At 43.7% G+C, this 27295-nt stretch overlaps 2 protein-coding genes and 1 non-coding gene across 9 annotated transcripts in view; 1 reads left to right on the forward strand and 2 right to left on the reverse strand.

Annotated features, from left to right (window-relative positions):
- NT5DC3 (5'-nucleotidase domain containing 3) overlaps positions 1 to 23393 on the reverse strand; it is a 56604-nt gene extending 33211 nt beyond the window's left edge. For 2 of the 3 annotated variants that reach the window (XM_078076487.1, XM_078076489.1), the window contains exons 1-2: positions 23133 to 23393; positions 6030 to 6214 (exon numbers count right to left, since the gene is read on the reverse strand). In XM_078076487.1, the coding sequence (XP_077932613.1) occupies positions 6030 to 6214; positions 23133 to 23337 (390 nt within the window). In that variant the 5' untranslated portion in view covers positions 23338 to 23393. The remainder of the gene's footprint in view (positions 1 to 6029; positions 6215 to 23132) is intronic. The other variant, XM_036103130.2, reaches the window with a different exon arrangement.
- A 1564-nt stretch (positions 23394 to 24957) lies between these two features.
- The window catches only part of LOC118542926 (putative tetratricopeptide repeat protein 41), an 86934-nt gene continuing 84596 nt past the window's right edge, over positions 24958 to 27295 (reverse strand). For 4 of the 5 annotated variants that reach the window (XM_078076490.1, XM_078076492.1, XM_036103542.2 and 1 more), the window contains 2 exons: positions 25741 to 25870; positions 24958 to 25649 (listed from right to left, as the gene is read on the reverse strand). In XM_078076490.1, the coding sequence (XP_077932616.1) occupies positions 24971 to 25649; positions 25741 to 25870 (809 nt within the window). In that variant the 3' untranslated portion in view covers positions 24958 to 24970. The remainder of the gene's footprint in view (positions 25650 to 25740; positions 25871 to 27295) is intronic. The other variant, XM_078076491.1, reaches the window with a different exon arrangement.
- Positions 25973 to 26080, forward strand: LOC118543100 (U6 spliceosomal RNA). The gene has a single exon (XR_004920911.1). It is a non-coding gene; the product is annotated as a U6 spliceosomal RNA (small nuclear RNA).

Here is a 27295-nt window from a genome sequence, read left to right on the forward strand (position 1 = left end):
GCACACACGCAGGCACACACGCACGTGCACGCTCGCACACACACACGCAGGCACGCACACATGCAGGCACACAAACAAGCACACACACGCAGGCACACACGCACGTGCATGCTTGCACACACACGCAGGCACGCACACAAGCGTACACACACGCAGGCACGCACGCAGGCACACAGGCGCACGCAGGCACGCACGCACGCAGGCACACGCATGCACACGCACCCACACACGCAGGCGCACACATGCACACAGGCACACGCATGCACGCGCACCCACACATGCAGGCACCCACACACGCAGGCGCACACACGCACACACACACACGCAGGCACCCACACACGCAGGCGCACGCAGGCACGCACGCACGCAGGCACACGCATGCACACGCACCCACACACGCAGGCACACACACGTAGGCGCACACATGCACGCAGGCACACGCATGCACGCGCACCCACACATGCAGGCACCCACACACGCAGGCGCACACACGCACACACACACACGCAGGCACCCACACACGCAGGCGCACGCAGGCACACACACACGCAGGCGCACACACGCACGTGCGCGGCACCCATCCCTGGGAACAGCCATCACGGTAATCTCTCGACAAGGAAGCCAGGGCTGCTCCATCAGCCAGGAGGTTATGCTTCTCTCCAGTGCCCTATGGCTCGGTTTTCTGGACTCGTCAGAGTGGAGAAAACTTTCCACCAGCCTGAAAAACGTGACTCACTCAATGCGTCATGAAGATTATTCGTGTCTCTAAAAGCAGAACAAAGAGTATGAAAAGAAAACAGACCTGCACTGGGGACTTGTATTAAAAATCTTCTCATTTAGGCCCTGTCTGGTTTCCTTCAGGACCTGGGTTTGTTCTCATTCCAAGCACAATCTGAGCAGGCTGGGGTATGGGGATGAAGGAAGAGCAAGGTGCTACAGAAATGTCCCTCACAGCTGCGAGCAGAGCTCACAGGAGAACATCGCGGAGGACCCAGGAGCCCCCAGGGTGCGGTCATTCCTACAGCTCTGTGGCTGGCCCGCGTGCCCCCTTCCCGGCAAGTTACAGAGATCTCGAGACAGCTAGTAACCTCTACATCACAACACTGCCCGTGAGTTCCTGAGGTCCAGATGCCTAGAAATACAGGCTTTTCAGAGGTCTCAGTTTGATATTTTAAGTAGCCTAAATTATGAGTCTTATTAGAGGCAGGGCAGGAGAGCATAAAAATAAAATTCTCTGAAATCTTCACAAAACGTGAAGCGAGGACAAAGCAACCTGCATCCAAGGGGTGATTCCACACCAAGCACAACACTCTCACTTAACCGTGGACTTTGTGCCAGGGCCTGGGGATATGGCAGCAAGCAGAACGGGCAGTCTCTGCCCCTAAGAAGTTTACACTCTACCCTGGGGAGGCAGACCATAAACAAACACCCAGCACAAGGCCTCCCAGTGAGAAGTGCTACAGAGCAGATGCAGTGCAAGAGCTGAGAGATCTTGGGGTGGGGGGGCAGAAAAGATGAGGAGCCAGGCCTCAGACTGCCTGGGGCCGGGAAGGATGTTCCCAAGCCGAGGAAATGCAGGTGCTGAGGCCCGAGGCACTAATGTCTGGCAATTCAAGGAGCAGCGAGAACACTGGTGTGGCTGCAACAGAGTGAGGGCGGGGCTGGGGGGGGCGGAGCCTGGGAGCACCAGAGGTGGCCTTCTCTGTCATTCCAAGCGTGCCAGGAGGGCTCAAGGGGGTTTTGGGTCCAGGCGCCACACGGTCGGAAGGTGATGGTGGCCTGGACCAGAGCGGTGGCAGTGGGGAAGAGGGGGACAGAGTTAGGACACATTGTGAATGAGTGAAAAGAGAGCTCACAGCTGCACAGTGACCTCCTCCCAAAGAGTAGAGCATGGAAAGGGGAAGAGTAACTTCACACCGCAGAGACCCTAGATACAGAGCTCAGCCACATGATCAAGGCCACCGTCATCAGCGGTAAGTCATGTAGACAATATGTACCCTTGACATGACGTGGTAAGAATAGCACCGGAACCCCCAGTCTAATCACAGGAAAAATGTCAGACAAATCCCAAGAGAGGGCATCCTAAAAAATACCTGACTGGTACTCCTCACAAGTGTCACGGTCATTACAAACTAGGGAATTGTGAGAAACTGCCAGAGCGAGCCTAAGGAGACATAACAACTAAAGGTAATGCGGTGTCCTAGACGGGACCCTGGACCAGGAAAAGAACATCAGGTAAAAACTAAAGGAATCTGAATCCAGTATGGACTTTAGTTAATAAAGATGGATCGATGTCCTTCTTTTGTTGTGATAAAGGGATCACAGTAATGTAAACTGGGAACAAGAGGGAGAACGAGGCATGGGATACAGGTACAGAAATTCTCTGTATTAACTTCGCAACTTGTCTGTAAGCCTACAGCTCTCCAAAAATTAATAAACTCTCCAGTTCATATTTAAAAGAAGAAGAGCGAGCGAGAACCCATAGTGTTTGCTGACAGATCAGACATGGCATACAGGAGAATGCGAGGGGTCACGGCTGATGTTGGGCTCTGGATTTGGAGAACGGGTGAATGTCCATGCCAGTGACTGATGAGGGCGTGGATCTAGGGGGTGAAACTGAGAACTCTTAACACTCCCTTTCTGTTCCTTGGTGGACCCATGAAAGGGAAATGCAGATACAATCATGACCCTATATTTTGTTCTATTTTTGTAAAAACTTGTTTTTCTAAAAAAAAAAAAAAAGAAAGAAAGAAAGAAAGAAAAAGCGTAATTAAGAAGGGGCTAGAACTTTTACATTTGCTTTTTGGGAAGCTGCGAAATTGCAAACTTACTGTTCCATTACTGTGCATCTCAAAAGCAGATGTCTTCTCATCTCTACAAGTACATTTAGTCTTTGGCAGGAAAAATGGCACCAAATTAAACGCATCTTGGAAGAATTATTTTGTTTCATCAGAGCAAGAGAAAAATCTGCATAAGCATAATTGACTCTATTAATATGCCTGATATAATTAGTGTTATGACTGATCTCTTTTATCAAAGCAACAAACAGACATAATGGGACTGAAATTTCAGTGATCTTAAATCCAGAAGCTTTTCTAATGATAATGATTGCACCTTCTTTTCCCCACCTATGTCATCTCTCTTTTCCCCCAAATTTCATACATTTTTTTATCTTCGTAAATTTTTTACCTTCATGAATATTTTATTTTCCTATGAACAAAAGGGTGGAAATGAAAGGTGTTATTAATCCCACAGGGGACAACAAGGCATAAAGGAGAGAACATTTATACCCTGGAAACAGATTTAAGTTCAAATCCTGGTTCTGCCTCCTACTGATCTCACGGCTTTGAGCTACTGGCTCATTTCCATTAGCCTCAGTGTCCTCACCTATAAAACAGAGGCTATTTGCAGGGTTATCACGCATCTGAGAAACAATGCTAGTCACAGCTAACATTTAGTAAGTGTTTTCTACCTGCCAGGCACTTTATATATATAAACTCATTTAATTATGACAATGCCATTGTGAGCAAAGTCCGGTTATTGTGCCCATTTCGCAGAGGAGAAAACTGAGGCTCAGAGAAATGAGGTGAGTTTCTCAAGATTCCCTGAGAAGTTAGTGTTGAAAGTCAGGATTTGAACACCAGCAACCAGGCTCTGGAACCTGTGTTTCTAGCACTTAGCAGAAAATCAACAGATGGGGCTGTTAATAAAATGACCTTCATTTTATAAGTGATATCAAAGTCACAGCAAATGCCACAGATGACCGAGGACTAGAATGCCAGCACCAGTGCAACACCCCTTCAGGTCCGTCTCCCGGTGGGGTGGTGGAGAGATGGTGCAGGCTGGCTGACAGGTCAGCAAGGGCAGGACCGCCTCGCTCTCATTCTGTTTTCACTGCCACAGTCAAGGGAGAAGTCTGTGGGTTAGACAGAAGAGAAGAGAGTCTCTTGAACAAATGGAGAAGTGCAGCTGGATGCCAGGTGGCTAGACGGGTTTACATGTGGTAAAGTGGCCATAACTAAAGAAAGCTGGCTGCTGGCTTAGTGGCAGAAGGGAAGGTTATTTTTGGCAAATGCCATTTCTGCATTTTGAATGAGGAGAAACTGAGTTGCTTATTAAATCCACTGATAACCAAAAGCTGAGGGGAATCAGGAAATATATTGCATCAAATGGTGAGGACCCAAAACTAATGGAAACTTCGGTAGCATTAATAAAGGTATGGTACCCAGAACCAGGGAGGTGATGATCTCCCTCTATTCCACACTAGTCAGACCCCACCTGTAGTAACATCTTCGGTTCAGGGCCTCATATATGAGAGGGATAAACCAGAGCACACACATGAAGAAGGGTAACTAAGATGATAAAAGACCAGAAAGGATGCGAAATGAGAATGGCTGAAAAACTACGAATGATCAGCCTGGGAAAAGAGACATCTTGGACAGCATAAAGGCTGGACTGCCTGACACGTAGCCCAGTCGTATAAAACATTATTCTAGTGGATAAGTCAGGGATAAAACATTAGTTCTCCCAGACCCACCAGTCTGCCCACCCCCAGCACAACTTTGCAGACAAACTCCTTCCAGACTCCGCTGAACTATCACCTTCTTTGCTGTTTTGCCAATTCCCTCAGGCGGGGAAAGTTGTTCCAAGCAGCCTCCACACATCCCTAGCTTTTCATTCAGATGTGTGGACAGGCCTCCAGCAGGTGGCCACATAATTCATCTGCTCATCCTCACGCTCCCGGCTTCTACGACAGGGCCTGGCATGGACGGGGGACTTAGGAGAGGCTGAAGGAACGTGTGAAGAAAGAAATGACAAGAGAAGAGATTGGTGGTGAAAGCTGTAGGAGGGCAGAACAGCTCTACCCCCAATCAGGAGTGCCTCCTGCAGTAAATGCATTCTGTCTGAGACAGACAATCAAGCTGCACTTCTCAGGATGCTGCAGGGTTCTCAAAGGGCATTAGTCCAGGTGACCTCTGACGATGCTTCTCATCCTGGCTCCTGAAACGTGAATTTAAACTTCTACGGGAAAGCATGTTGGGTTCTGTGTGTTTCTTTTTTCCTTCCTTACTATAAGCCCTCAACAATACTATGCATCAGAAGACATTCAAATGTTCTCTACATAAGAACAACTCAAGTCACGGATGAAGGTGAAACACTGCCTATCATTTGAGGAATTTCTTCTAACCAGAACTCAACAGGCTGCCAAGTTCATCAGCTCTGGGAGAAACTGAGTCACTGCTCGGTGAGAAATGAGAGCACGGAGTCTGTGGCCCCATCTCCACTAACACATAACTTGAGAGTCTTTTGTCAGAGACATCTAAAGATTTTTTAAAAAAAACAATTATCTTCCAGGGACACCTGGGTGGCTCAGTTGGTTAAGCATCTGCCTTTGGCTCAGGTCATGATCTCGGGGTCCTGGGATCGAGCCCCAACAGTCTGCTTCCTCGTCTCCCTCTGCCACTCCCCCCTGCTTATGCTCACTCACTCTCTCTTTCTCAAATAAAAAGATCTCTTAAAAAAAAAAAAAAAAAACTATCTTCCCGTGCAAAGTTCCAGGTATGTGAGAGAAACAAGTTCTGGAGCTCTATTATACAGCATAGCACATATAGCAAACAATACTGTATTACCAAAAATCTGCTGAGTTAAGTGTTCTTACCACACACACACACACACACATGCACAAATAACAATAATAATGAAGGGGGCAGGAGGAAACTTTGGGAGGTGACAGTTTATGACCTTGATGGTGGTGACGGTTTCATGGGTATCTACTTACCCCCAAACTCATCAAGTTATACCCATTAAGTATGTATAGCTTTTTGTATGTCAACCATACCTCAAAAAAAAGTAGTTAAAAAAAATCTTCCAGACGGAGTCATCTGGAATGGAACAAAATCTACCCGTTCACTTAACAACATTTTACTAAGTGACGTCTGTGTGCCAGGCTCAAGGCCAGGTCTGCTCAACGCTGTTCTTCAACGTCTAAGGGAAGGAGGAGGGAGACTGCAGTGTCCCTGTGCTCTTACCCGGTGTTCATTGATGAGAAGGTCCCGAGCAGCATTAAATATCAGCGTGTGGAGCTGCTTTGAATAAAACACCAACGTATAATCATAGTCGAAGCCATAGATTTCAATGTCCGACAGGCTCATCTCATTGTTTGAGAAAATGGCATCTGGATTCAGCAAGTTGTTCATAATTGAAGGAACCAAGTCTAGAAGTAAACAAAAAGATGTATTTTACCCTGTGATAAATAAGGGTTAGTATGATTGCCAGGAGTCACCAAAGCGCAAGCATGATCAGCTTTGCCTCGACAACCTCACGCTGAGTGAGAGAAGCCAGCCACAAAGGCCCGCACGTGGAGTGAGGCCGTTCGTCTGAAATGTCCAGAAGAGACAAATCCATAGAGGCAGAAGGCAGATGAGTGGTTGCCAGGGGCTGGAGGGCGTGGGGACAAACAGAGAGACGGCTAAATGTGTACAGAACCTCCCCTTTGGGGTGATGACAACGTTCTCAGACTGATGATGAGTGCTGGCTGAACGGCTGCGGTGAACATACTGAAAGGCACCGCATGGGAGACCTTAAGTGGGTGAATGGTACAGTATGTAAACAGTATCTCAATAAAACTCACTGAAAAAGAATCTCTGCTTCAATTATCACAACATGATTTAAAAACAATACATGCTAGTTACAGATTTCAGAAATTGAGAAACATATAGATAATTACATTTAAGTATCACATATCGCCTCACCCAGAAAAAAACCGTTCGCATCCTGGCTACAATACTGTCTATGTGTGCGTTTTACACAGCTGGACACGGCTCGTGTCCTCTCCGCATTTAGCGTTCTATCGTGACTGTATTCTCCTATCCCCACAGACAGGGGCAGGAGTGAAGTCCGTCACCACTACATCATCCTTCCGTTTCCTCAGTGCGCTGCCCGACGTATCACAGCATTTTCGGGAAGGTATAAAAGAAGTCTGAAGACACCATCTTCGCAGTCTTTTTTTTTTTTTTTTACTTTCCCGTGGAAGACAGTGAAGAATTCATAATTTTTCATTTTCCACCCATAATGACAAAAAGAATAAAACTACAGAGGGAGACATTTCCCAGTTAGTTGAGGAACCAGAAGATGAATGCAAAGGACAGACAGAGGCCCCTGGAGCCTAACGAGGCTGGACGAACTGTGGGTCTCCAGCCACCACATCCCCGATGAAATCAGGATTAAGGACTGTACAGTATATTTCCAAAGACAAAAAGGAAACATGATATTCACAGTTAGTCCTCACGGCGGGAACCTCACCATGCAACGTTTTGTGACAAGAAGACTGACCACTGTTATTTTACTAAAAGGCTATGTGACTGTATTCTTTCATCTTTTATGATGTTTGTGAATTTACTTGAAACAGCTCATAAGTGCAAAAGCTAAAAGCAGGTGACTTTTTGGGAGATAGGTACAAAATATGTCTATATCTGACTACTCAAAATATGTCCATATCTGACTAAGGACAACCTCTGGGCTCCACTATTAGAGCTAATATTTATTAAGCACCTACCACGTGCTACATGCTATCATAGAACTTTGTATTATCTCATTTAATCCTTACAGCAGTCTTACGATGCAAATACTGTATTATCCCAGTTTGATATATGAGGACATCTGAGACCACGGAAATTACATAATTTGCTGAAGTACACACAACTACTAAATGGCAGAGCCGAGACTTAAACCTGGCAAATCTGGCTCCAGAATCTGTGCTCTTAAGTCTCTTCTCCAAGATTATGGGACTCAACAAGCATTTGAGAAGGGTGCATTTTACCCTCAGTAAAATGAAGTCGATCCTTCATCATTTCGGTGCTCACCAGAGAGCCTACACTGCTTCCCCCTTCCCCCTGCTCACTTCTTTCTGGCTAGGAATGGACCACGTTACCACTTCCATTCTAAGGGGCCACGTGAAATACTCAAAAGGTACTGCTTTCTCAGGGTGACAGCTCCAATCAGGAGCTATGCCAGCCACAACGAGGGGTTCTGAGCATTTGAGAAGGCTCCTTGCAGCTTTAAGGCTTACATCCCTTTGAGAACCTAACGGAAGCTATAGAATCCTCTCCCCAGAAAAATGCCCTTCCAGATTTTGCAGACAATTTCAGGGAGGCTAGCCCCCTGAAGCCTATTCACGGTCACCAGGCAACTTGCTGTATTAGACTAACTTAAAACTAAGCCTTTACATCCCCACACACATCGTCCAGGCCAACAAAGGCAAATGTATGAATAAGTGAATGACTTCATAAATGCATGCAGGTATTTCTCTCCCATCCCCCCCAGACAACCTAGATAGGGCTGAGCCTGCTGAAAATCCAGTTAAGATGCACCAACGATTCCATTTCATTAGTTCTCTTTTGTCAACATCAATGAGATGATTACTTTGGCTTTCTTTTTCTTTTGCAAATAAGACACATCAGAGGACAAGACAGTAGCATTTTAAAAAACTTGAAGGCAGACAGTTCACCAGACCAGTCCTGGGGAGGGGAGAGGCTGGTAGCTCCAAGCCATTTGGCATCTGCCACCACAGGTCTCCTGGCCTTACATAATCAATGGGCCCCTGCGGAGGATGCTATTTTCTGAATATGACCACACGGCATCCTCCTCCAGATGAAGTAAGGGAAGCAGGATTGCTTACAGAGTGACCAACAGCTCTGCTTTCACAAATGATCTTTTCATTGGACGTTCTAACAGCCTGTTGAAATTAGAAGTTTATGTTTAGGAATAGCGCTGGCAATAGTCTCCTCCCTTTCCACACCCTGAGAAGAGTATGTGAGATCCTCAAGGAACACTGCTATGATGGAAAATCGCTAACAGCACATCTCCAATGGCTGCCCGGGAATCTCCTGCTGGGTGAAAGCCCAAGGTGTATTAATCACATGACCATCACCACCGAAAGGCTGGGGTGTTTAATGTGTCATCACTCAAAATAAACAGGAGGAACAGGGGAAGCTTAAAAGGGATTTCAATGCTCCATAAAACCACTTTAAAAAAGTGCTGAGAACAAACACGAATCATTACAAGGCAAGAGGAAAAAGAATGCCAAACACTCACAAAAAGACAGTCTGTCTAAACTGTAGACTCTAAAGTATAAATGGAAGAAGGGCCCTTGACTAATCAGTTATGTACTTCTTCCCCAAGCAGAAACAAGAGTGAGTACCAATTTAGAAAGTGAATTCCTTTTGTACCTAACAGATGATGACAGCAAAACTATGCAGCAGTACAGAGAAATGGAGAGACAGCCCTGTTACTCTGGCCAAAACTCTGACGAGAGCTTGGTCCCAACACAGCCACCCTGGGCTAGAACATGGACGGCAACACAGAAGGCCCGAGGCCCCAGCAGATTTTGTGTGAATGCGAATTTGGTTACAGCTGTCTACAGTAAGCCACAGAGACTTCGGTGTTGCTGGTCACTGCAGCATAACCTAGCCTAAGCTGACTAATACAGCTACTATTCCTCCAGTCTGCTGCACCGCTTTGGGAAATCGCTGCTCCCCAACACCCAGACTGTATGGCCTCAGGGAGGTTCCATTCCTGACTCCGGGAGGAGAGCACATGACCCAGGCCTGGCCAACAAGAGCACCTGAATTCCCTCACCAACATTAATTCATTTGGAGAAGGCTGAGGACCCCCTCTGGCCAATCATCATCACACTTTCCCTGCGGCCAAAGTGAATGAACCAATGAGTCCAGTCAGGAAAATGTCTGGATTTGTAAGGGAATTTCATGGAAGAGGCATTCTTTGCTTCCAACTTGGATCTAAAAGGATTTAAAACTGGAGACGTGAAGGGCCATCTCTAAGAACCTTTAAAAAGACCAGTATAGAAGAGAGCAAGGTCAAGAGACAGAGAAGCCACCCAATGACACACTTGCATCCACTTATATTTGAAGTTAATACTACCTCTTGATTTTTCAATTACACAAGCCAATAAAATTTCTTCCTTAAAAAATTTTCTCTGCTTAAGTTAGATCAGTTTGAGTTGATCCTAGTAACTGAAAGTTCATTTCAAGCACATTCAGCCACTCAAAATTCTTACCGCCTACAAATTTTAATTTTTTAACCTGGAATTAAAGGCATTCTCCATTTACACTTTAAACCATCTTTCCAATCTTAAATTCTCCTTCATGTGCCCTACTTTCAGCAAGGTGGGTAATCTACTTACTACTCTCTATTCTCCAGAATATGCTATAGTTGAGTACCATCACATGGAATATTCAGTCTCTCTTCGTCTAACTACATCAACACTGGTTAGCTATATTAAAAGAAGGTCAGGGAAGATTTCCCTTTATACTATACTGCAAAACAAACACCATGTGAATCAAAGAATTAAATTTTTTTAAAAATATTAAAAAGTTGGCAAAACTACATAGATTACTATTTATCTCATCATTCCAAATGTGAAAACAATAACAATAAATCACAAATGAAAAATATCAACAGATTTACAATATAAAAAATTTTTTAAAGAGACAGGGGTGGGGAGGGGCAGAGGGAGAAAGAGAGAATCTTAAGCAGGCTCCACGTCCAGCGCAGAGCCCCACGCGGGGCTCAATCTCACAACCCTGAGATCATGACCTAAGCCAAAATCAAGAGTTGGAAGCTCAACTGACTAAGCCACCCAGGCGCCTCTACAATATAAAAATTGTAAACATCTGTGTATCAAAAATATCAAAAACAATAATCTGAGGGGAAAGGTTATATTAGGCAGAAGTTTAAAGTAAAAAGCAAAGGACTAATATCCTAAATATTAAAAAAAAGAATCCAGGGGTGCCTGGGTGGCTCAGTTGTTAAGCATCTGCCTTCAGCTTGGGTCATGATCTCAGGGTCCTGGGATCGAGGCCCACATCGGGCTCCCTGCTCAGCAGGAAGCCTGCTTCTCCCTCTCCCACTCCCCCTGCTTGTGTTCCCTCTCTCGCTGTCTCTCTCTTTCTCTGTCAAATAAATAAATAAAATCTTAAAAAAATAAAATAAAAAAATAATCCAAAATCCAATAAATATAAAGATAAAGGATATATCTCATAAGAGAGCAAATTAAATGGCTGACAAGTGTAAATGTTCAACCATTCTAATCATAAACAGAATTAAAACAATTAGACAGTTCAGTCTCTCTGAAAGATGAATTACAAATAGTTTTACTGTATTTCATTCACTTTGTTTTCTATAAGAAGCATGTGTTACTTGGCTAAGAATTAAAAGATGCCATTTTTCTCCCATCAGATTACAGTAGTGTTTATGTTGCTTTCGTTATTTGTATGTATTCTTTCCGGGGGGGGGGGGCTTCCATTCTTTTTTTGTTTTTAATATTAGAACATAGAGTTGGTGCTGGTACTGACTGGACAACCTCACCCCTTGCTATTTAGGAGAAATCAGTTCGAACTTCCTAGAAAGCAGGTTGGCAATAAGTACCAGGAGTCTTTTTAAAATATTCATACACTTTGACCTAGTAATTCTCTTTCTAGGAATCAATTTAAGGAAATGTTCAGAAATGTGGATAAAGATATATATACAAAGATTTCGTTACAGTGATATTAATAAAGCAAAACCTGGGGGAAAACATGCTCCATTTGGAAAGCCAAGCATACATCTAAAATACCCGAACTCAAGAACTAAAACACATCAATGAGAATACGATCAAACAGAAAAGCTGAAATGCACCTGAAAATCCTTGAAGTTCAATTTCTGGGTAATACAAACCACAATCCCAGAGACATAAAGATGACATTTTTCTTTAATTAATTAGGATTTTTCTTTTTGGTATATGCCCTAGACTTCAAACTGTTCTCCCAGGAAAAAAAGAACATTCAGATCTGAAGTCCCTGAGGAAGAAAAAGAAGGGGAGGAAAGAAAAAAGAGAAAGAAACAACTTTTTCCCTAGAGGTTACAAAAAACAGAGGGAAAGCCTACATTTCCCCCCATATACCACCCTGAAGCTTTCTGTGAATCCTCCCAGGGCTTAACGGACCACACCCAGGAGTCCTAGTGGCTGAGAATGATGTGCATTTGCTACACACTGGACCCTAGATGAAGGTGCATGGACCTCACTTAATGTAGTTATTATTTACAAAGAAGGAAGATGAACATGAAATTAACAGCTCAAGGTCAGATTTCTTGGTAATATATTTCTATGCTCCTAAATCAGGAAAAGTTAGAGCAGATTTAAAATACTTGTTTTTCTCTAATTTGACCCAATCTCAACTTCAGTTTATATTTTATCATATTCACACATTTAATGACTATTCATAAATATTCAAAATATTTTCTGAATTATTTCATACTTCTTTAACATAGCTTCAAAGTCTCTTTTAAAAGTTCACATGTTAAAACATGATTTCAAAATTTCTTTTAAAAGCATAGCTCAGTTTGTTAAGCATCCGGCTCTTGATTTCAGCTCAGGTTATGATCTCAGGGTTGTGAGACTGAGCCCCACAGCTAGCTCTGAGCTCAGTAGGCAGTCTGCTTGAGATTCTCTCTCCCTCTCCCTCTGCCCTTCCCCCCATTCATGTGTGCACTCTAAAATAAATAAATAAATCTTTTTAAAAAAAAGTGTATATAGGGTACCTGGGTGGCTCAGTCGTTAAACGTCTGCCTTTGGCTCAGGTCATGATCCCAGGGTCCTGGGATCGAGCCCTGCATCGGGCTCTCTGCTCAGCAAGGAGCCTGCTTCTCCCTCTCCCTCTGCCTGCCCCGTCTGCCGCTCTGCCTACTTGTGCTCTCTCTCTCTATCAAATAAATAAATAAAATCTTTAAAAAAAAAAGTGTGTGTGTGTGTGTGTGTGTGTATACACACACACACACACACACACACACACACAGAGACACTGAAAATATATGAAAAAAAAGGTATAGGGATTTTTTGTGTCTAAGTTGAAGCCATACTTACATGTCCTCCACTGTCTCCACCACAAGTGAGCTCAAGTTTCTGTGCCCAAATTGTAAAGATTTAACTTCTCAATTGTAATTGCTAAGTACAATGATAAGGAAAAGACAATCACCTTAGATGATTTTCTCTTAGCAAACCACCAGTTACAACTTCCTTCTGTCAAGCAAGGCTTGGGCAAAGACAGTCAGTTCTTTTGACACCTGTCTGAAAATGTGAATTTGTCCTCACGCAATCAATGTGTTAGGGAACAATTTGACCATAATGCAAATTTCACGTTAATATTTAGAATGTTATGTTTAGTGCCAACAAACATGATATGATATGGTTGTGACCACTAGATATCCTTTCTACTAATAAGTAGTTACGATAAGGGAAGTAAGAGTGGAGCAAACAGCGTGACTTGAGATAGATGATTCAAAGGAATGCTACTATTGGACCTTTGAGATTTGAATCCAACTATTTTTAGCCAGAAAATATTTTCTCCAGTATCCCCAGTTTACTTCTGCAGTAATCCAACAGATGCAGAGACAAAACCAAGTGACCAAGGTATCCTTTTCACTATGAAGGTGAACATTATGGGCTTACCTGCCCAGCACAACCCAACCCTTAGATAAGAAATGACCCTTCCCCACCTCTAAACACACAAATCCCGCGTTCTTCTGGGACCCTGCTCCACCCCCTCCGGCCGCAGTTGGTGGTCCAGGCTAGAACACCAGATTTACCCTGTGCCATACTGTTCCCACTCCTGCGGTAGGAACCTGCCTCAAGCCAGGCTAACCCAGAGTCCTTCCCTTATTTCTTTGTCTTTACTGGATAGCTTTATTGAGGTACAGGGATGTATAAGAAATTACACATAAAGTATGCAGCTTAATGAGGTCTGGCATATGTATTCACCTATGAAGCCATCATCCCAATAAAGATAATAAGTGCATCTAACATCCCCAAACATTTCCTCACGCCCCTCTGAATTCCACCCACCCTCCCCCCTCCACCCCTGACCATCCCCAGGCCCGCTGTTCTACTTTTGACCTGATTTGTTTGCATTTTCTAGAGTTTTCTATAAATGACATCACACGGCACACAGTATTTTGGTAAACTGGTTTTCCCCCTTACTCATTCCTCGGGAACTTTTTCAGTAAGCACTTCCTGCACACCTACGATGTGACAGGCACCACACAGAGAACCGTGCAGGGACTGCAAGTGAGTAAACAATAAAGGCACTAGCTCTGCAGTGAACGACATCAGGGGAGGCAAGAAAGGGCACGATGACAAGTGGAGAAGAAACAACACAGCTGCCCTCTCCAGAGGAGGTGGCAATTCAAAAGTCACTGTTATTCTATCTATAAATCTAAAAAGCAGCTTTCATTTTTCCTTTACTTTAGACATTTTGCATCATCTCCAGGGAAAAGCAATCCATGACAAATACAATTACTCATCTGAATAATTAACAATGCGTGTGACATTTACACTACTCCTACCAAAAGTTAAAATCACATCATATTATTCTGTAAATAGTATCTGTAATTTTGACTGCTCTGTAGAAATCCATCCTGCTTCCTAAAGTTCCAAAAATAAAACCACATGTGACTCCATTTGAAATACAATTACATATAATCACGGTTTAATGACAAACTAATCTGAACTCATTTAATAAAAAACAAACTTAGGGGCGCCTGGCTGGCTCAGTCATTAGGGCATGCGACTCTCTAGCTCAGGGTCATGAGTTCAAGCCCCACATTGAGTGTGGAGCCTACTTAAAAAAAAAAAAAAAAAAAAAAAACTTAACTGCTCAAAAGAAAAGCACATTCGTTTCATGGGAGAAACTTCCTGGAAAATTTAGCCATATCAAAAGATCTAAAATACTAGGCTAGCTGTCAAGAATTTTCATTAAAGTATGGAGGATGTACAAAAGGAATAATTATCAATGCCTTCCATATACCACCCACTGGGTACTTCCTGTTATCTTGATTAACGGTCACAAGAACCCCCTAAGGTAAACACTGCTACCCCGTTTGCAGATGAGAAAAAGGCTGAAAAGTTAATAAGTCCAGGTGGCACAGTTATCAAACAATAAAATGTAGGTCGAACGCCTGGCAGAGTACTTGGTACACAGTAGGTGTTCCATAAATGTCAGTCCCCTCTCCTTTTCTCATCCATTCAACTAATATTTTTCCTAGATTGGCATAATCCCAGAAACCACACCCTCGGACTCTTTCATGGGATCTCTGAGGGTCAAACTATTTTTATAATAATGCTTAAACGTGACAGGCAGAATACTGTGGATTAGGACATCCACACCCCAATCTCTAGAACGTGTGACTGTTACCTTTACACGGCAGAGGGGAATTAAGGTTGCAGACTTTAAATAGCTGACTGTAAAACAGAGATTAAACTAGTTTATCTAGGGGGGCCCTACGCACAAGGGTTAAGTGTAGAAAAGGAAGGCAGAAGATTCAGCGTCAGCGTGATCTGATGTGAAAAAGGCTCCAACTTCATTTTTAAATTGCTGGCTTTGAAAATGAAAGGGGCCATGAACCAAAAAATGCAGGAAGCTTCTAGAAACTGGGAAAGGCAAGAAAACATTCCCCACTAGAGCTTCCAGAAAGGAACACAGTCCTGCCAACACCCTGATGTGACCCCAGTGAGAACCATTTCAGACTTGTGACCTCCAAAACTGTAACTGATCTGTGTAGTTTTAAGTCATGACATTTGCAGTAATTTGTCAAAGGAGCAATAAGAATTTAACAGAGAGATTATTTGCCTCTTTCACTTTTATTCTCTCACCAATTTACAGTTGAGTTTTCCAGAGGTTACATGATGTCTGACAACTCAATGGTCTGAACGCAGAATCAGATCTGAGACTCCAGCCATCTCCTATTAATTGAGACATTGCAGAAATTTACAAAAATGTGAAACCATGACATTCTTCTAAAATTCTTCTATTTTGGAAAATAGTCAGCTTTCATAAAAAGTGTGTCATTTATGCCAGCAGGTAACAGATGTATTGTTATGGATACTCAAACAACATTCTGATACTGACAGTAATGATGTTTCTCAAGTAGGTTTTCCTGCTCAAAAGAGAACAAAAGAAAACATCCCAGATGAGCCCAATGTGATCACCAGAGTTACATCTGAAGAGTTACATCTCTAAATACAAATTAAAATTTTATTCAGGTTTATATGTCAATATCTTGCAAATACACTTAATATAAAACAGCTCCTCAAAACCCTAGTAAGCTGAAAAAGATGAGTTTCCCAAAGTTAAGGACCAACCCCCAGAAGTACAAAAATCTCCTACCCAGCTGATTAGTCAGCTAGCCTCTCTTTCTCACTTGACTAAAACATGCAGTATCTAACTTAAAAAATAAAAGAAAAAGAAAATACTACCTTTTTTCTCCTAAGCGTTTGCTAATAATGTATGACAGGCACACAAAGAAGTTCTGGAGGAAAGTACTGGGTGGCTCAGTCGGTTAAGCGTCTGCCTTCAGCTCAGGTCGTGATCTCGGGGTCCTGGGATTGAGCCCCGCATGGGGCTCCCTGCTCAGCAGGGAGTCTGCTTGTCCCTCTCCCTCTGCCCACCCCTCTCATGCTCACTCTCTCTCTATCTCTTGCTCCCTCTGTCAAATAAATAAATAAAATCTTTAAAAAAAAATTGGGGAAGAGGCTTTTTTTTCCCTCTTTTCTCCTTCATCTAAACTATATCTTGTCAATATAGGAAATGACAACGTCAGGACCTGACTGAAAGGGAACTTCACACAAATTAACCCAGCCTTGGATTCTAGGCGGTCCAACAGAAGTCCCAGGCTCAGCAGGGCAGGGCTGGTGGCGCTCCTTGCTCTGAATCAGTCAGACTTCAGGCGGCTTCTGGTCATCAGTTCCAAACAGTTCACTTTCAAAGGGATATCAACAAGCCAGACTGAATGCAAAGGCGAGCTTCCAAAGTAATGAAGTCAAAGAGGAGGGGCAGTGATGATGCATGATCACCATTAAACAGCTATCATATGGGAGAGGAATTAGAATTACTCTCTGTGACTCAAGCCATCCAAAATAAAATTGGCAGCCTTGTGTTCATATGGCAAACTCAAGCAGATGCCAGATGTCCACTAATAAGAGCCATGGAAAAAGGGATTCCTTCTTCCCAGCAAAGGCCTGGATTCTATAACTTCTAAGGGGTCCTCTGGTTCTCTCCCTATTTTAGGAATTTCTTTTCTACCTGAAAATGTGAAAATTATTATGTGGCATGTTTCTCCCTGAAATCAACATTTCCTCAACATCTCAGAAGATGGTGGAACACAGTCTGAGAAACACTGGTCTCATCTTAAAATTACCTCATTATTATTACGGCATTTCCTTAACCCACTGCAGTTCCTTAAGGGAAGGGTTTGCATTTTATGTTTATTCTATACAAATGAAGCTTCTATCACTGTCCTACACACAGTTCTTACTAAATACATAATTTTTGAATAAGAATTAAACGCTCTCAACCGAGAACTCTGAATAAATTCTTCAACACCCTGTAAAAGTTTCTAAGACTTCACACTAATCCCCAAAATTTTTTCCACAAGTTAATACACTTCACAGTCCCAGCTAAGCAGCCAAACGTTCTAAACAGACCAGGGTCTGAGATGATGTCTAAGCTGGGGTGGGGGGTGGGGGGGCGGGGTGCACTAGGCATCCAAATGCAGGGCTGGAGCACCACCCCCTTGGACGAGCAGCAATGCTTCCATTCTGTACCTAACAGGGCAGGCTATCTGATGAGCACACACAGCAGGCCAAGGATTAAGTTCAAAGATGTGCACAAGGTGCAGCATAATGAGCAATAACAGACCATACACAACTATATCCATCCCTTTAAATTATAATCGCACAATGATTTCTTAGAATTCCCCATTTTAGGACAAGGTTTCATAAACTTGGCATTACTAACATTCGGGGCTGGATTATTCTTTGTTGTGAGGAGGCTATTCTGTGCATTACAGATTGACTAGCAGCATCCCTGACCTCCACACATTAGAGGTCAGCAGCACACCTGGCCCCCAGGTATGACGATCAAACAGGTCTCCAGACATTGCCAAACGCCCCCCCTCCCCCTGACTCCAGTTGAGAACCATGGGTTCTACAGGAAATTTTTGCTAGAGGTTATAAACCAATATTTCTTTTCCTAAATATATGAAGACCCTTCCCTTTGAGCTGAGTTGGACACAGGATGCATAAATATCATACTTCCAAAAATCTCAAAAAAAAAAAAAAAAAGGAAGACATTCCAAGTGAGGGACATTTTACAAAGTACATGACCATTTCTCCTCAAAACTGTCAAGGTAATCAAAAACAGGGACACTCAGAGAAAGTGTCACAGCCAAGAGGAGCCCAAAGAGACATGAGGGCTAAATGTAGTATGCTATTCTGGGTGGGATCCTGGAGCAGAAAAGGATATTAGGTTAAAAACTAGAGAAACCTGAATTAAATATGGATTTTAGTTAACAGTGATACATATGGACAAGGTATTGATATTGGTTCACTAATTGTGACAAATGTGCCACAGTCATATGAGAGGTTAATTATAGGGGAAACTGGGATAGGGCCTAGAGAAATCTAAATCTAAATCTAAAATTGACCTAAAAGTAAAGTTTATTAAAAAAAAAAAAACATTTAAAAAAAAATGGAGTTGGGGCACCTGGGTGGCTCATGCATTAAGCGTCCATCTTGATTTCAGCTCAGGTCATGATCTCAGGGTCATGAGATCAAGCCTCGCGTCAGTCTCCATGCTGGGCCTGCTTGGGATTCTCTCTCTCCCTCTGCCCCCCCCCCCACCCCCACCACCCCACTCATGCACGCTCTCTCTCACTCTTAAAAAAAAAAAAAAAAAACTTAAAAAAATAAATTAAAATGGAGGAAAAAAAAGAAGTGCAGAAGAGAAAGGGTAAAACAAGGAGTAAAAATCATCTTCCCTGAGCAGGCTTCATCCTGGGAGACCCTTCAAAGGGAAGACACCTGAGCAGATTGTTTGGATTAGGCAAGAGATCCAAGGACCAGAAAGCAATAACCAGAAAATGAGAAAAAACAATTCTTTTTCTCCTCTTGTAAGTTGAAAAAAAAAATAAAACTACATGTTTTTGTCTGGTTATCAATATTTTTTCTGACCTCTCATTCCTACAGACACAGCTCAAGCATCAGCCCCAGCGAGTGTTTCTCTCCACCCCCTGCATACCTGAGCAGCTATATGCTCTGGCGCCAAAGCCCCTGGGCTCTGTTGTTTATTTCCCCCAAGCTAGCTGTCACCTACCTGTTACCAGTCTCCCCATCCATGCGACACCAATCCCACACGTGGTGCAGACAGGGACTCACCCACTGTGGGCTCCTCACTCTCAGACCTGCCCGTCTGCGAATCAACAGCATTTAAGTCCACAGCTAGGTGCTTTATAAATTCTTGGCGAATGAACTCATGCAAGCGGGGCATGTATATACTCTTACAGTCTTCCGCTAAGAGCCGATAGGGATGGTGCAGGCCCGGACAGGGTGAAAAAGGAAAAGTCAAATGAAAGTCCCTGTGTTCTCAGGGGCGAGACAAGGACCTCGTGGGTATGTGCTGGGGGCATGAAGATGAGCATGGGGCACACCGAATACCTGATTCACAAACCCGTAACACTTGAAAAGGCTTACACAATATTTAGTCCAGTCGCCTCTTTCTACAGAGAGACACTGAAGCTGGAGAGATCAGGCTTGGTCAAGGCCATGCAGCTAGTTTAGCACTCCTCTAAGCTGAAGAGGACCTAAACCATAGAGCTAACTAAGCCACCTCCACCCCTCACTAAGCATTTGTCTAAAACTGGAAGTTATTTAGTAACTAATAATAATAGCTACTAACTACTATGCATCTGCTGGGTGCCAAACCCGTTCTGAAAATCCCCACATTATCCCCAGGTTACTACTGAGGAAGGGGACTGAGGTCAGGGAGGAAAGTAACCTGCACCTAAGATCACAGAGGTAATTAAGTCTCAAAAATCTCCTCTGAGCTGTCATACTCCAAAATTTCACTGTGATTATCACACTCCAAAACCCAAACTCTAGCCCAAAGCTCATCCTTCTCACCCAACACTTCAACTGTCTCACTCACCTTGTACACACCTTGCATGGATGGACTCATTCATTCCTCACCAAGACCTACAATGTGGTTCTACCAGCATCCCATTTTACAGATGATGAAACTGAAGCTTCACAAAGAATGGCGACAATGCTGCCTGTAGTTTCTTATAAAACTAAACATACAGGGGAGCCTGGGTGGCTCAGTTGGTTAAGCGACTGCCTTCAGCTCAGGTCATGATCCTGGAGTCCCAGGATCAAGCTCCCTGCTCGGCAGGGAGTCTGCTTCTCCCTCTGACCCTACCCCCCTCTCATGCTCTCTCTCTCATTCTCTCTCAAATGAATAAATAGAATCTTAAAAAAAAAAAAAAAACTAAACGTACAATTACCATTCAAACAAACAATGGCATTTAGAGAAATGAAAACATACGTTCACACAAAAACCAATACACAAATGTTTACAGCAGATTTGTAATAGTCAAAAACTGGGAGCAACCCAGATATCCTTCAGTGAGTGAAGTATAGTTAAGTGGTTCACCATAGTTTAAAAAACAAAGAATGGTTAAACTGTGGTACACATGCACCCCATGAAGCACTACTCAGCAATAAAAAAACGCACTTTGGATACAAAACACACAACCACCTGGACAACTCTCCAGAGAATTATCCTCAGTTTAAAAAGCCAATTCCAGGGCGCCTGGGTGGCTCAGCTGGTTAAGCGACTGCCTTCGGCTCAGGTCATGATCCCGGAGTCCCAGGATCCAGTCCCACATCGTCCCACATCGGGCTCCTTGCTCAGCACGGAGTCTGCTTCTCCCTCTGACCCTCTCCCCTCTCATGCTCTCTCTCACTCTCTCTCAAATAAATAAATAAAATCTTAAATAAATAAATAGATAAAATAAAAAATAAAAAGCCAATTCCAAAAGGTCACATACTCCATGATTCCTTCTACAGAACACTTTTGAAATAGAGAACAGATAATGCCCCAGAGATTAGAGAAAGCAGCGGGAGGGAAGTGGGTATGGCTATAAAGATAATATGAGAGATCCTTGTAAAGAACTGTCCTGTATCTTGACTGCAGAGCTGGATTCTTGAACCTACATGTGACAAAAAACTAAACAGGCAAACACAAGTAGAAGTAGAGTACCCTGAATAAGATCTGTGAAATGGAAGAACCATGAGAGATGATGGACTCTGAAAAACAAACTGAGGGTTCTAGAGGGGAGGGGGGTGGGAGGATGGGTTAGCCTGGTGATGGGTATTGAGGAGGGCACGTTCTGCACGGAGCACTGGGTGTTATGCACAAACAATGAATCATGGAACACTATATCTAAAACTAATCATGTAATGTATGGGGATTAACATAACAATAAAAAATTAAAAAAAAAAAAAAAGATCTGTGAAATGTATCAGTATCAATATACTGCTTGATACTGTATCATTGTTTGGCAAAATGTTACCACTGGGAGAAACTGGGTAAAGGGTATCCCAGATCGCCCTGTATTAATTTTTACAACTGCATGTAAATATACAATTATCTCAATTAAAAATTTCAATTAAAAAAAGTCTTGCAGGGTGCCTGTGTGGCTCAGTCAGTTGAGCGTCTGCCTTCAACTCGGGTCATGATCCCAGCATCCTGGAATCGAGCCCAGCACCTGGCTCCCTCTTCAGTGGGGAGCCTGCTTTTCCCTCTGCCTCTGCCCGTACTCCACTCCGTGCACGCGCGTGTGCCCTCTCTCTCAAATAAATAAAATCTTCTTAAAAAAAATTCTTTTTAAGTCTTTCAAGTCTCAAAGCTGAGCTAGATGATCTATATTTCTTTCATCTAAGATCTGCAATTTCCAGCGTCTGAAAAGCCAGTCTTCTTTCCACCGTACCACACAACCACTTCAAAAAACGGTGCAAAATTTAACTCTGAGCAAAGGAAAACTAAAAAGCCCTATTTCACAGAAGTCTGCATTGCTAGCCTCTTTGAGTTCCCTCAGAAAATTATCCCAGTTGGTGAAAAGAAGCCCCTTGCTTTCTTTCATTAAACTGCCAGAAGACTGAAAATGTGATCCTGCCAAAAAAAAAAAAAAAAAAGTGAGCCTACCAAACATTCTCTCCCACCAAATACTCTCCTTATCTCCACTTGCTACCTCCACCTCACCTCACTCCCAAAGTACAAATATTTCAATTCTAAGTCTTCCTTGAAAGAAGCAGCACCAATGACTTATCACTGGCCCTTTACACCAGCTCCCAAATGGTCAGCTGCTACCGGAAGGTAGGGCAACACAGGAAATAGGACAGAGGGTTAGGGGCTGAGACAGACCCCAGGTCAAGGTGTGACCTTAGCCAGGTTCCTTAAACTTGAGTCTCGCTTTTCCCATCTATAGGATGCGGATGTGGCACATTCCCTCGTAGGTATGAGAAGAGTTCAAGGAGACAATCCATGTGCCTGGCCCTAGTATTTACTCGGCCCTCTTTCCGCCTCTGCCCATTTCTCTTACTAACAACAGAACCAAGTTGATTTTATGTTCACCTGGCAACTAAGGAGTCACTCCCTGGAATCACCTCCTCACTTAGGTTAGTAGATAACTCAGAACACTCTCAAACTGGGACCTCTCCTATTTCAAACATAGCAAAAAAAAAAAAAAAAAAAAAAAAAAAAACACCCACAAAAACAAAACAAAAAAAGGAAAATCAACTCCAGCCACTGCCACCTGCCTAGCAGCTCAGCTCCAGAGGAACTCGCCGCCTGCCGGACTCCGGCTGTTACTATTATTACTGTTGGTTACTCACAATACCTAACGGTGCATGGGGGCGACTGTCTCCCAAGCGATGCCCGTGGAGACCAAAGCGCTTCCGATGCAAATTTCTGTTAAAAATCGCAAGAATTTATAAAACCGCTTTCGCGATAGGAGAAAGGCAAGAGTTGTAAAGTTTCTGGAAGCACATTTTTCCGCGTTTCCCGGAATCGCACTGCAGAGGAGATGTCGCCGCAGCTGGGATTGAGGGCGACCGAGGGTCACGATTAGAGTGCCCTGGCGGTCAGCAGCGGGACCGGCTCGGATCGGAGGGTGCCCGCTCACCTGCTGACCGCTTGGGACCGGCCCCCAGGTACTGGAGGTTCTGGGGGCGCCACCGCACTCACCCTCCGTGCTCCTCTTCGCCTCCCGGTAGCGCTCCCACAGGTAGCCTTTCATGTCCGGGGCCGTCCCAGGTGCTGTGCACAAGGGCCGTGCGGGGCCCGCGCGCAGTCGCCCCCGGGCCGCACTCCCGCAGCCGCCCAGCAGGGCCGCCGCCGCCCTCGCCCCGGCCCCACGGGCCGCCGCCGCCGCCGCCGCCGCGGCGGCCATGCTTGCCGCCGCCCTGCCGCGAGCGGCACCCAGAGCAGGACACCAGTGCCCTGCCAGCGCTCAGCCGGCTGGCGGGCGGCTCCCTGCGTCGGAGCACGTGGCGGCGGCGCGGCCCGCCCCTTTTGGCCGCCGCGGGGGCGGGCCCACCGCGGGGGCGGGGTCTAGCCCTGTCCGGTAGGGGCGGGGCCTGGGGCGGGGCCCAGTTCTGTCGGGCAGGGGGCGGGGTTCTGCCTGGCAGAGCGCGGGCGCGGGGGCGGGTCTGGGAAGTCCCTGGATCCCCGGGTTGGATCTTTCCAGTGCCGCCCGTGAGGGGCAACTGGGCCGAGGTCCCACATGTGGGCTGATGTGTTTGAAGGTCATCTTCTTCCCCCGCCCCCACCTACTGCAGAGCCTAAAAAGGCCAGTGCCCCTCCAGGGATTCCTGGCTCGAGAGGGAGGCCCTCAGGACAGCGCCACCCTGCTCCCGCTCCTGCTCCTGCTCACAGGGGCGGTGCGCCTGTCTTTTCTCAGATCTGCGAGGCTTCACCTGTTCTGTGCATTGTGGTTCCACCAAGAACAAACAGTAACCACCACCATGCGACATTTCTGTGTGGCTGAAGCAGACTTGGCTGCTGCAGGCAAGACTGATGCGGCCCACCCAGAACCCGCCTGAGAATCCCTGAACTCAGAGGACTTCCCAAGCCGTTGGTTACTGTGGTTACTGATGAGCAGGGTGTTCGGTGGAGTACAGGGAATAACTCTCAAGGCTGGCCCACTGCCTGGGGGACCACAGCGCCGTGTGTGAAATCGGGCATGATTTAAGACAACCCAAGCATTCACGTATGCTTCCGTTGTTGGCTGGAGGGCTCGGAAGATGCTTCCTGGAACAAGGTGGCCTCTGAGTTAGACCGTTACAGAGAACAACTAGGGTTCATTAAAGGCTTGCTGTGTGCAGTATCTCATGCAGTCCTCTCAGCAATCCTGAAAAGCAGGCGCTGGGGTTTCTGCCATTTTATAACTAATGAAAGAAAGGCTAAGAGAAGTGAAATAATTTTCCTGAAGTCACACAGCTGAGCCCATTCTTCCATTTGGCTTGCTAACATAGTATGTAAGATTTAGTTGGGTGATAAGGTAGCCAATAAGTAATCCTTAACAGTCAATGGGTAACAAATCACTGGTGAGAGGCAATTGAAATGCTTAAAATAGATACCAAATCCATGGACTCTGGGACATTAAACTTTTACTTTAGGGTTTTGGTTTATTCCAATTTATCTTTTCTTATTCATGTTTCATTAAAAAAAGTTTTGGTGATAGCAATTATAAATTTTGTTTACATGGAAAATCAATTCATAAATCCAAAATAAACTATAGCAACATAACTGTAACACAATTAGAACTTTAATAACACTGCTTCAGCATATTTTTAGATATGGAACCCTGTGAGAGCAACGTTCTTCTACCTACCATACAAATGTGAATCACTTCAAAATTGTTCTTTTTAGCTACAATCTGTTACATTTTAAAGAGCTAAAAAATTGAAACCCTAGACTTCATCATCACCACTAAAAGTTATAAGAGAAAATATCTCATCAAAGAGTTCTAAATAAAGACAGCTAGAAAGAAATTACAGACAAGAAAAAGCCCATGGTAATTTTTATACTTTATTAGTATCAGTTGAGGTCTTCAACAATTTGGTTTCAAACGGAGGTCTTCTCTCAAAAAAACTCTTCTGGGAAATTGAACTGTAATCTGGGCTATGAAAAAACCACTTTTCTGATATAAGCTCAGATATGGATTCCCAGGGATTATTTGTACTAAGAGACCCTATTACCAAGGGATGCCGGTAAATGGTGGTGATTTGGCTTTTTTCACTCTTGCCCTTAGCTGACAAAATCCTGTGCCGTGAAAGCTTTACTACACCATCCATTTTACCCAAAGATAAGATCTTAGAGGAATAATCTTGCTTTTTCAACGAAGCTTCTTTCTCTGGGCCATTCCATAGCTCAACATTATTTTGTGTCTTCCGTGGGGTCTTCTCCTCAATAGAAACGGAAATAATGGGTCTCAAGACCTTTTTCCCTTTTCCGGAAGCATATTTTGATTTATCTGAAATTGTATGAGATTCTAAGTCCACGCTTTTAGCTCTCTGTAGCTTATCTGCATTCATGCATATTGCGGAGCTCACTGTATTAGAACTCTGAGCACTGTGGTAGTTTAATTTAAGCAAGTGCTCCCATAACGAGGTGCCATTCATAGAACCCTCAGAATACTGCCGGCTGATGCCTTGAGGCCAACATCTCCTACTCCTGATCCACTCAATTTCCCTCAGAAGCCTGCAAAAGATCAAAAATCGTCAAGAGGTCACATATCTAAGGTGAACAGCCAGAAGAATGTTTCTTTTTGAGACACAGAACAGAAACTCACTGCAGGATTCCATGGATTGATGAATGAGAAGATCCCAGGTAGGTCGCCCTTAAATCAAGTGATCTGTACAAATAGCCCACTGCTTCAGTCATGACGTGATGACCAGAGTCACTTATCAATAACTGACCTGCTGGATATTTGAAAATAAAAATATTAGAATTTTTAAAAATTACTCCTAGTTTCACATATTTAAAAGAGAAGGGTGGAAAAAAATTATAAAAGATGGCATTGGGTGCTCACTTTGGCAGCATATATATTAAAATTGGAATGACACAGAGAAGATTTAGCATGGCCCCTAAACAAGGATGACATGCAAATTCATGAAGCATTCCATATTAAAAAAAAAAAAAAAAAGATGGCATTGGAACATCATCTATTGTAGTATTCCTGCCAAAAAAAATTTAACCTAAGTCTAATTATAAGGAAACAATCAGATACAAATTGAAGGACACTGAGGTGGGGAGGGTAGAGCAGAACCTGACCTAGACTCTTCAAAAATGTCAATGCCATGAAAGATAAAACAAGCTTACTTAAAGGTTCTAGGCTAAAAAGAAGACAACCAAATACAATGGAAGATCTTACACAGGATTCTGGATTAAAAAACAAACAACTATAAAGAACATTTACTAGAACACTCGGGGACATTGGAATATAAACTGCACTTAGATAAAATAGCCTTATGCGATGGTTAAATTTTCTAGGTTTGATCGTTGTATTGCGGTCATGTAAGGGGAATGTCCTTGTACTCGGAAAACACAAGCTGAAGTATTTACAGATATAAGTGTCATATCAGCAACTAACGTTCAAATAGTTCAGAAAAAAATATATGGATGGATGTGTGTGTGTGTGTGTGTGTGTGTTTATGAAAGAATGCAAGCATGGTCAAAATGTTAACAACTGGTGAATATAGGTGAAGTGTCTATGGGTGTTTATTATACAATGCCAGGTGCCGCAGTCAGTAATTTAATATAATTCTCTAAAATGTGTTAAAAGTAAAAATATATACACATATATTTTACAATCTAATTTACTAGTGGTACTCATTTATTCATTTTACCCACTTACAAGGCTGCTTTAAGGAGTTGAATTTATACCCCTGGTTATAAACATAATGGAATGCCACTGCATATAGGGTCAATCTGGATATGTGGCAAAGAGAATGCCAAGAATATTGGGGTGAAAACCACTGGCAGATGGCCCAGCCAGCGTCCCTGTATTAATAATAATAAGAACAACCGTAAATTATGTGAGTGTCATCTGTCAGGCCTGTGTAATCCTGTAAGGTATAAACTATCATCCCTTGTCTTTTTTTTTTTTTTTTTCCTCATTTAGGTTTTTAATAGGACACACATCCACATGGTTCAAAATGAAAATGTATAAAGATATGAAGTAAAAAGTGTCTCTCCCATCTCAGTCCCCATCTGTGCAGCTTTCTCCTAAAACATGTGTCCTTCCAGAGAATTTATGGTGCATATCCATTATCTTTTCAAGAGGAGAAAACTGAAAGAAGTTAAGTAACTTGCTCCACTTCACGGTAGAACAATCCAGGGTCTGC

The sequence above is a fragment of the Halichoerus grypus genome, chromosome 6 (assembly GCF_964656455.1).
Source record: "Halichoerus grypus chromosome 6, mHalGry1.hap1.1, whole genome shotgun sequence".
NCBI classification, from domain to species: domain Eukaryota; kingdom Metazoa; phylum Chordata; class Mammalia; order Carnivora; family Phocidae; genus Halichoerus; species Halichoerus grypus.